The sequence below is a fragment of the Trichechus manatus genome, unplaced genomic scaffold, assembly GCF_000243295.1.
Source record: "Trichechus manatus latirostris isolate Lorelei unplaced genomic scaffold, TriManLat1.0 scaffold00153, whole genome shotgun sequence".
NCBI lineage: Eukaryota > Metazoa > Chordata > Mammalia > Sirenia > Trichechidae > Trichechus > Trichechus manatus.
Window position 1 is genome coordinate 1002257 of NW_004444089.1, and position 10533 is coordinate 1012789.

At 40.1% G+C, this 10533-nt stretch overlaps 1 protein-coding gene across 2 annotated transcripts in view; it reads left to right on the forward strand.

Moving 5' to 3' along the window:
* IPO5 (importin 5) overlaps nt 1–9757 on the forward strand; it is a 40969-nt gene extending 31212 nt beyond the window's left edge. The window contains exons 17-25 of one of the 2 annotated variants that reach the window (XM_004386018.2): nt 838–934; nt 1860–2032; nt 3117–3228; nt 3320–3375; nt 4374–4496; nt 5038–5257; nt 6307–6535; nt 7911–8052; nt 8979–9757. In XM_004386018.2, coding sequence (XP_004386075.1) covers nt 838–934; nt 1860–2032; nt 3117–3228; nt 3320–3375; nt 4374–4496; nt 5038–5257; nt 6307–6535; nt 7911–8052; nt 8979–9065 — 1239 coding nt within the window. In that variant the 3' untranslated portion in view covers nt 9066–9757. The remainder of the gene's footprint in view (nt 1–837; nt 935–1859; nt 2033–3116; nt 3229–3319; nt 3376–4373; nt 4497–5037; nt 5258–6306; nt 6536–7910; nt 8053–8978) is intronic. The other variant, XM_023740314.1, reaches the window with a different exon arrangement.
* The last annotated feature ends 776 nt before the right edge of the window (nt 9758–10533 follow it).

The following is a 10533-nucleotide window of genomic DNA, read 5'->3' on the forward strand; positions in this document are numbered from 1 at the left end:
GTGGGGGGGGGTGTGCATGTGTTGAGTTCTCCTTTGTTAGTTTCCTTTGTTCTCCTCGAGCATGTGTTACAGCCAGAATGAAGAGAGAATATATATTTTAAAACATAGAGTTAGGAAATTATGGGATGTTACAAATTTAGCAATTAGATAAACCTAAATAAAAGTGACGAAAAATTACGTATCAACAGATGTGTTATTTCTTCTTGCCTATAATATATGAACATTTTGTATTTTTGTGGTATCTTTTTTCCTTCTGAATTGGAGAACAAATATAAATGTAATGTCTTTAAACAGAATTATCAAATCTTTTGATGTGGTGGTGGAAACTAAAGAAACAGTTGTTTAAATGACAGCACTTGTTTTTTCCATTTCACCATTGAAATGGTTTTTAAAAAATACAAAATAACATAAGACTGTTGGCTGCAGATTTACAAAGTAAGTGATATACTTACTACAATTAAGTTTTCCGGTTTTTTGTCTTCTAAAATTATTTTCCTTAATTGGTATCTTTCATATATTTTGCTTGAAGTATTTGTTTTCAGAGTGCTAAAACTTTTGTTAAATTCTCTCACACCCAAGAAATAAAAATATGGCCTATAACGCATAATTTCAGCCTTTGAAAGACAATACAGGCTAGAAGGATTTCATGGCCCTGTCCCATTTAAAAATACTTGTTAGTAAGAAAACTAGCTTGACAGCCCTACATACAGCTTTCAGAGTAGCTCTGGTCAGGAGACAAAATTCTCTTTTCATTTTGCTGTTGGTTAAAAATATGAATACCTTAAAACTAACATGGTTCTTGGCTTGGGATTTTTCCCCCCATTTCTTTTGTTTCAGGTTTGCTACGCTAAGGAGTTAAAGGAAGGCTTTGTGGAGTATACGGAACAAGTTGTCAAACTGATGGTCCCTTTACTGAAATTTTATTTCCATGATGATATCCTACGATTGAACACAAAACATGTCTGGAGTTAGTAAAATTGTGGCTCGTAGGGTTTGCATTAGCTGAAGTCTGCGCAACCCTTAGTGTTGAGTGTTCACACCATACCGAAAAAACAGTTGCTGTCCAGTCACCTTCGACTCGTGGTGACCCTATCTGTGTCAGAGCAGACCTGTGCACCATAGGCTTTTCATTGTCTGATTTTTTGGAAGAAGCCAGGCCTTTTTTCCAAAGCACCTCAGTGTGGACTTGAACCTCCAACCTTTCCGTTTGCAGCTGAGCAGGTTAACCATTTGCACCGCCCAGGGACTCCACCATAAGGATAGCTGCAGTTAAATATGTATCAGGTAAATGTGTGTACCTTCACACACCCACTCTCTCGCACAGTTTTATAGGTGGAAAAATAAGGAAGCCCAAGGGAGCGGTAGGCCAGGACCCAAACCCAGCTCTGTCTGACTCCAAAGCCACTCTGTAGTATTCCCTCATAGAGCATCCTGTCCTGGTGTCCTGACAGAAGGCTGCCTTTCCCCAGTGTCAGAAGACTGAACAGAAGCTTAAGAGGAGGTCATCAGGGCCTCGTTTACCGACTTAATGAGGAGCCTAGGGCAGGAAGAAACCCTGAGTAGTTTTCTCAGGAAAGTCATAGCTTCGGTTGGATTTATCAGAGACACGTGTTTGGGTTTACCTAAAAATTTGGATAGGAAGGTGACAGGAAAGGCAGGGAGGTGCGTCTTGTGGGCAGAGAGACTTCTGTTTTTGTATGCAAGTTACGTTTAACACAGACTCTGGGATGGCTGTGTTAGATAAAGAGAAGTTGCTGGCACTGCTGTTAGCGTGGTGAGCACTGTCACGTGTAAGTAAGCAGAAAGAGAGAGCAGTCTCCTGAGGCCCCTGAGCAACCATGTCTCCTTAACCATAAAACGTGTTCGAGTGGCAGCCGCAGAATCCATGCCCCTTCTCCTGGAGTGTGCGAGAGTCCGCGGGCCCGAGTACCTCACGCAGATGTGGCATTTTATGTGTGACGCGCTCATCAAGGCCATCGGCACAGAGCCAGACTCCGATGTTCTCTCAGAAATAATGCACTCTTTTGCGAAGGTGCGTATTTCTCCCTTAAAGAGCAGGTATACAGTTATATGTTCATTTATTAGTCTTGCTAAATAAATTAGGGGGAAAGTTGGATGGTGGTTTTATGTGCTATCGCATAAATTTTTTTTTGGTTTTTTTTTTAACTGAAAATGTTCGCTCTTTAATTTTAATATTTGGTGTTATCCTTATTTTTATTGTTTAAGAGTAGCCACTCTCACATTCCAGTCTTCATGACTTCCCACCATCATGTACCTAATAACCCAGCTACAGAAGCCTGCTACCGTCTCCCGCACACATCCATCTCTTTGTTAGTTACTGTTCTAAGCTCCCTCTTAAATTCCTCTTTATTTGTTTCCCACCACCTTCTTTTGTTTGTACTGCTGAAATAGCGTCATTTGGCCTGCCCCAGAAGTCTCCCAGTTCAGCCTCCTTTCTCTCACTCCTTAAGTCACTCCCCTGATACTCTCAGCCACACCTGTTACACACAGCTCCATAGATAAGCCTGCTCCACGGCTTGGTTTAAAGACCACGTGCATCTTTGTTTGTCCTCACATAAACTCCTGCAATTCAGAATTTCTTGTTTTTTCCAAGAATGCATGCCTTTGCCCGTATCATTCTCTCACCTAAAATGCCCCACCAGGGCAAACTTACACTTTATTCAGTGCTATTTAATTTTTTTTATTGTAGTAAAATAAGACATTTGCCATTTCGTGCTTTTTTCCACATAGTTTGGTGACATTACGTCCACCATGTGCTGCTATCACCACATTTTCTCATAACCCTTCACAGAAACACAGTGCCTCTAAAGCAGCACCCGGTGCTTCTTAATGGAGTTTAACTTTTTTTCCCTTTTTTTTAATTGTGAAAATATACGTAACAAAACGTACACCAGCTGGACCGTTTCTCCGTGTACAGTTGAGTGGTATGGATTACATTCTTCAGCTGCACAGCCATTCTCACTGTTCTCTTCCACATCAGTCCATCACCATTAACATAAACTCAAGGTCCCGTCAGCAAAAGTGGAGTTTAACTTTCGACTCTTAAAAACCCTTAAATCTCACGGGCTGTTTTCTCGCTCTCAACCTTGTATTAGTGTATTGAAGTCATGGGAGATGGATGCCTTAACAATGAACACTTTGAAGAACTAGGAGGAATATTGAAAGCAAAACTTGAAGAGCATTTTAAAAATCAAGAATTGCGGCAAGGTCAGTTTTCCATGCCTTTATTTCTGAATGTAATCCTTTATAACCATTTTGGCGACAATTTAAAAAAAACATTTATTTGGGTGTGTTTTAGTTAAAAGACAAGATGAAGACTATGATGAACAGGTTGAAGAGTCACTACAAGATGAGGTAAATTATTCTCTTCAGAACTTAATTTACCTGACCATTTATATCTGAAAGATTTTCAAAGGCTTAGGTTTCTAATTCAGCTGAATTGTAATGTTAGCGAAAGAATCTGCTGTGTATTTCATTTGTTAATTTACAGAGTGAGTAATTTGAAAATAGCTCGTTTCTCTTTGGGATGCTCTGTGTGCATTTTATTGCAATACCTCACACTTCCAAAAGCATTTGGAGTTTATGTTTGTTTCACATACTCCTCACAACAACCATTTGTATTCGATGGTGGTTTCACCGTTCTAAAGATGAGCAAACTCAAACTCAGATGTTAAATGATTGCCCAAAGTCACACCCTTGTCAAGCTAGGGCTCAAGCCCACATCCTTCTCTAACATCAGCTTTCTTCTGTACCACCCAGTAATGCACATTTCCTTAAAAGATGTAAACATATGCAGTGGTTGATGTCATTCTCACCTCGTTACTCATTTCTCTTAACAAACTACTTAATACCATCAAATGTATTTTGACTGTGTATTTAGGGTACAGAATCTATGGTATCTGGCCATCATAGTGGAGCAGTGCTGAAAGGCACAGGTCATACAAGTTCCCTTCAGGTTGCTCACATGCTGATGTACCCAAACTGCTACCTGACGTGCTACCCCCCACCTCCCCACCATCTCACCCCAAAACTAGGAACATTGTGGCAGAAAAAATAGTAAGTCAAAACACTTGTTTCAGAAGCTGGGGATTTGGGGTAAATTTTCTTCAAACATACATACTTTAAGTATATTCCAAGGAAAGACATTTCAGAAAGGGCACTTACCACACACCTTGTTGGTTCCATAGCCGCGTAAAAGCGTGACACCCAGGTGTTAAGGTCACCTCATTCTCCCATAAGAAAGTCATAATAAATTTTATTTTCTGTATTTCCTCGACTTTTATAAATGTTTCTGTTAATAGTGGGAATGCTTTTTAATACATGTGGTTTTTTGTTTTTTGTTTTTTTTTTAGGATGATAATGATGTTTATATTCTGACCAAAGTGTCAGACATCTTACACTCAATATTTAGTAGCTACAAGGAAAAGGTGTTACCATGGTTTGAACAGCTGCTTCCATTAATTGTCAACCTGATTGTGAGTGCCGCCTCTTCCATCACTTTATTTTAGATAGTTGACCTGTTTTATTGGAGCATGAAGATCTTATATGTGTAGGTTAAAATGGGCCCTTTATGTTATCGCGGTTAGTACAGTACATTTAAAAAACAGTTTAGATGCGCACGACTTGACTTGTCTGTGATAACCGGTTGATTCAATGCATAAAGTAAAGATTTTTGCAGCTTTTATTAAAGTTGTGTTTTAAAATACAGCATTACCATTATATTTTTTGTAAATTAAATCTACATACATTGCTGCTACCATCAGTTCTTCCTGGTGTATGGTGAAATCACATTGTGGAGTTCTGGAACAGGTCACACAGGTCTTACAGACCTGTATTTGTTCAATCTATATATTTGTTTAAAGAGCGTTGTTATTCACAAGAAGTGGTTGTTGTGGGGGGTTTTATTACCTGTATGAAGAATAGCCGTGTAAGCTGATAGTCTGTGTTGAAAACGTGCTTCTTTGCATTCTTTGTATACTGCAGTATTAGACGCTCACAAGAGTGTCTCTTTTGCAGTGTCCACATAGACCGTGGCCAGACAGACAGTGGGGGTTGTGCATCTTTGACGATGTCATAGAACACTGCAGCCCAGCCTCATTTAAATATGCAGAGTATTTCTTAAGGCCCATGCTCCAGTATGTATGTGACAACAGCCCAGAAGTCAGGCAAGCTGCCGCATACGGCCTGGGAGTCATGGCGCAGTACGGCGGAGATAATTATCGTCCTTTCTGTACAGGTACTTGCATTTGTTAGGCCCCATGCATGTCATCCCACACGTCTCTTCTCCCTCTCTGTGGCACACTCCCAAACACGGACCTGTTCTGCTTTATGCTCTTCCTCGTTCTCAAATCCCTCGTCTGTTACATGTGTGAATTTATCACCTTTATTCTCATAGAAATGGAAATGAAATCGGAGTGGACTCAAAGCCTGTTTCCTTCACACCCCACACACCTCCCCAAGTACAGTTTGATTTTGAATTTTGAGGGTATACCACAGTCCTAGCATAAAGCAGGTGCCTTCGAGTTGGCTGATTCACGGCAACCCAGTGGTGTCCATGTAGAACTATGCCCCATAGGGTTTCATTGGCTGATTTTTCAAAAGTAGATTGCCAGACCTTTCTTCTGAGGCACCTCTGGGGGAGACTCAAACTTCCAACCTTTCAGTTAGCAGCCGAGCATGTTAACCATTTGCACCACCCAGGGACTCCAGCCCTAGCATAAACCTGAAACCCAAACCTGCTGCCGTCAAGTTGATTCCAACTCGTAGTGACCCTGTAGGACAGAGTAGAACTGCCCCTTAGGGTTTCCAAGGCTGTAGATCTTTCTAGAAGCAGACGGCCACATATTTCTCCTGTAGAGTGGCCTGTAGCTTCGAACGGCTGACCTTCCGGTTAGCAGCCAAGCGCTTACTGCTGCGCCACTAGGGTTCCTTAGCCCTAGCATAGGACTTTTGAAAGACCATGGGGTCATTCTAAGTTTAACATAGGCAGCTTCTAAAGCTTAAATGCCCTCAGGTCACCAGTGTAAATCTGGGGGCTGTTAACATCACAGGTCTCTAAGTTAGTGGTGCTGGTGCTCTTGACCCCAAGACTCCCTGACCATGCAGGGGCAGTCTTCCCTTCATTGCTATGTCTGTGATCATACAGCAGAGAAGGAGAACATTCCTTACACTTCAATGTGTTTTCACTGTAATCTGTAATTAAAACAAAGATAAAAGAAATAATATTTATGTTCATTTGCATGAAAATGAGATTTCAGCTGACCTTTTTCCAAATTCGTATTTTAGAAGCGCTTCCGCTGCTGGTGAGAGTTATTCAGGCTGCGGATTCTAGGACCAAAGAAAACGTCAATGCCACAGAGAACTGCATCTCAGCGGTAGGGAAGATGATGAAGTTCAAACCTGACTGTGTGAATGTTGATGAAGTCCTGCCACACTGGCTATCCTGGCTTCCACTTCATGAAGATAAAGAGGAAGCTGTTCAGACTTTCGGTTATCTCTGTGACCTAATTGAAAGGTAAAAAAAGGGCACAGAGATCTTACCTCTTTCCCCTTCAAAGGAAACAATACTTTGCTGCTTTTTTCTCCCCTGCAGTCTCTGTGCCCTGCCCTCTGAGGTGTGGGTCTGCAATCATGCTGTCTTTATAAATCATATTAAGAAACCACATCCCAGTTAAGATTGTCTCATAATGAGATCTAATTTTGAATCGTTGTGAAATTAAATTCAGCAGATGAGGTTAGCGCAAGCACTATAGAAAGTAACGTTTTAAGAAGGTTCCCATCTAGTGTCTGTCAGCTGCCCTATTTATTTCAAGAAGAGATTACAGTACATTGTTAGTTCTACTATTCGACCCTCTAAAAGTCTGGTGTTTTTCTTTGGATTCAAGAATCAGTGGCATAAGGGAAATACACCAGACAGGCGATCAAGGTCTGGTCCTGCTCTGGCGTTATTAATGCCGTTTTATGTCCATAAGTATAAATCTAAGAGTTCTAACAACCTGAAGGCTGTGGAAACTATCAATCAAAGACATGTTCTTTGGTGTCTGTTTCTGTAAACCCAGGTTTCCCTACATATTAGGTCCTGGGTTTTGTCATTCTTAATTATTATTCTGAGTTTATGAATAAATTCAAGGGCAACCAGTCATATCTTGGCGTTTGTAGAATTAGGCGAAAGGGGCATGTTCTTTGATGTCTAAGTTTAGGTTCCCCTAAGTACCGTGTTTGGGGCCCTCCACTGAGAGCACCCTCAAGTACAGTAAGTTATCCTTCTCTTCTGGAGACTCCACACTCGTGGCCTGCCCCGGCCTCTGAAATGACCAGCAGTTGATCATGCTGTTTGATCACCTCCCTTGGAAGTGACTGCTGTGAAAGTCTCTTCATGACAAAGACTGGAATTCTGGTTGAATTCACAGTTATGTTTCTTTGTATTAAACCTGCCTGGAGTTTATTATTTGTTTCTCAGCTTACTCTCAGAATGCCGATACATTCTTTTGAACTTCATATTTATTTTGTAAACCTTTTTTGCAGTAACACTAAAATTCGTGCAGAGACACTGTTATTCTTGGGTTTTGTTTTTTTGTTTCAAATAAGTTACAATATTTTTAAAGCACCTGTGGCATTCTGTTGTCTGGCCCTTAAAACAATCCTGACAGAGAAGCCAAGCATATACCCTAATTTACATGTGGAGAAACTGAACAGCGAGTAAGTACAGTGAGCTGCTTCTCCTCTCCTGAGCTGACAAGGCCCTCGACGTCGTGAACTGTAACCTTGGGGAAAGACCTGTCTTCTGACAGAATTCCGTCTCGCGAGAGGGTGTGTTGACGCACGAGTGCTCCTGTGATACCTGCTTACAGATTTCATTTATAAAGGTTTTCTTCTCTTTCTTTTGTCAGTAATCACCCAGTCGTTCTTGGCCCAAACAATACCAATTTGCCCAAAATATTCAAAATAATTGCAGACGGAGAAATGCATGAGGCCATTAAACACGAAGATCCTTGTGCCAGGCGTCTGGCTAACGTAGTTCGCCAGGTACAGGTGAGCCGGTGCGGTTAAGTCAGACAGAGGGAAGAAACAGAAGGTGTTTTTTGTTTTTGTATTAGAAGAAGAAAATAGAAATATAATGAGCTAAGGAAATGTTATTTTTGTGTTCTCTTATCTCTAAGCTTTAAATGCATTATACTTAATCTTTTGTGTGCTCTCGTAATGTATTAGAACTGAAACCTTCCTCTTAAGTTTGAAACATTTTGAGCCTTCTCGTTGGTGATTGGAACAAACTCAGGCAGAAGTTTTATGCATATTTGTGAAGAAGAGGATAGAATTTAATAATGAGTTGTTAGCTACCAAAAATGTTTCGATGAGTTTTACTTCCTAAAGTTAGGTGCCCTGGTGGCACAGTGGTTAAGAGCTCAGCTGCTAACCAGAAGGTCAGCAGTTCGAATCCACCAGCGGCTCCTTGGAAACCCTGTGGGGCGGTTCTTCACCATCCTGTAGGGTTGCTGTGAGTCGGAATCGACTTGACAGCAACAGGTAACAGGTTTTATAGGTTACTTTAACGTAACATCAGCCTAGTATATTCAGTTTGAAATGAATGAAGAAAACTTACTGTAAATGAAATGAACTTTAAAGAAATGAGCAGATTTCTTGCTTTTACCATGATAATTCATCAAACTAAAAAGTAATCTACCTAGGAGCCCTGGTGGCACAGTAGTTAAGAGCTTGGTTGCTAACCAAAAGGTCAGCAGTTTGAATCCACCAGCCACTCCTTGGAAACCCTAGGGGACAGTTCTACTCTGTCCTGTAGGGTCGCTGTGAGTCGGAATTGACTCTACTACAACAGGTAATCTACTCTACCTGAGAAGTATTTTGACATTGTTACGTACCAATAATGATTATTAAAATACTTCCAAATTAACATTTCACCATCTGTAAACCTATAAAAATGTTTTGTTTCCCCCCCGCAGACTTCTGGAGGACTGTGGACTGAATGCATAGGACAGCTCAGTCCGGAGCAGCAAGGGGCCATACAGGGGCTCCTCAGTTCTGCGTGAAGGGCCTGACATCACCCACCAGAAAACTAACTCCCAATAAACGTTTACCCTTTTGTTTAGGTTTCTTTGTTTTGTGTTTAAGCAAAAGAGAGTGATAGTGTGTGTAGGCCATTCTGCAGAGCCCCAGCGGCAGGAAGAGAGAAGCACTGTTCCCAATGGTGTTTAAATGGATTTCTGTCATACCACTGAGGAAATTCCCTGCAAACCAGCCCTCCGGTAGCACTGAAGAGTATTTTTCTATTGGTATAACCCACCTGTGTAAAGGTGAAAGGGAAATAAAATTAATTTTCTCATCAGACATAAGATTTAAGAAAAAACACAGCTTTCAGATCAGTTACTCAGCATAGATTTGCGTTAAAACGAATTGCTATACACCTAGTGTGAATTCTGTTAATTGGAGTGTGAGTCTTTTGGTAGGGTGGAAAGAAGCCTTCTGCCCTACAAACCAGTAGATCCAAAAGTTGAAAGGAAAAAAACCAAAACTGAAGATAAGACAACAAGCATGAAGATCTCCTATTTGATGTCACTTTCGGTTCTTTTTCCCAAAAGGCTTATGCAGTGACTCGATTTGGAAAGCTTTTCCGCTTCCAGCCCTTGAATGTGAAGTGTCGTTGGCATGTCTGGCAGTAGTCCTTCAGCTCACTCCTCAATAAACAACCTTGAAATACAAAAGAGGCTTGTGTAAAAATTCAGTACTGTCTGGCTTTTATTCCTTTAATGTTTTTAATAGAAGAATAATCTCATATTTTTTTAAAGTAATAGCTATGGCTCTGAATATTTTTCCCTAGTATTTTTCTTGTGCAATTCAAATTTCAAAGCATTTTAGTTTTTACCGTCTTCCACTTTAACTTATGCTAAGTTATAATACACCTACTTCATTCACAGTTGACGGCCTTTTAAAGTTTGCAAGTTTCAGCAGATAGTTTTTTACGCCAGGATTGTTCTGATTAAGTCAAAGATTTGGCTAAGTGTTCTCCTTGCAAATTGTAATTGCTATAGAGCCACACGTGACTTTTGAGCTTTTAATTTTACAGTAAGTATTATGGCTAAAATTATTTACTGATAAATTCAGTAAAATGTGTGAATGTTTCTTGTTTATGTATTAACCTCATAGCAGTAAATGACTTGCTGTTGTTTCTTTAAATAAATAATTTTTCTAAGGGATCTTAATAGATTTCTGTTGAGAACTTCAGTGTTAACATTTTTATAGTTTGTACTAAATTTAACCGTGATATAAAAATGAATTTTATGCATAGACCAGAATTTAAAATTAAAAGGTTTTTTTTCTTTAAATGATTTGCATTACTTTTATTAAAACTAAATCTGAAATGGAATAGAAAATAGAATGGGTACGTATTATGGTGGTTTTTAGCAGATACCATTCAGATGCACATTCACTCTTGAGCACAACACCATTCCTTGGAGATTTCAGTATCTGGCAGAACAACGTGTTGAATAACTTCACCAG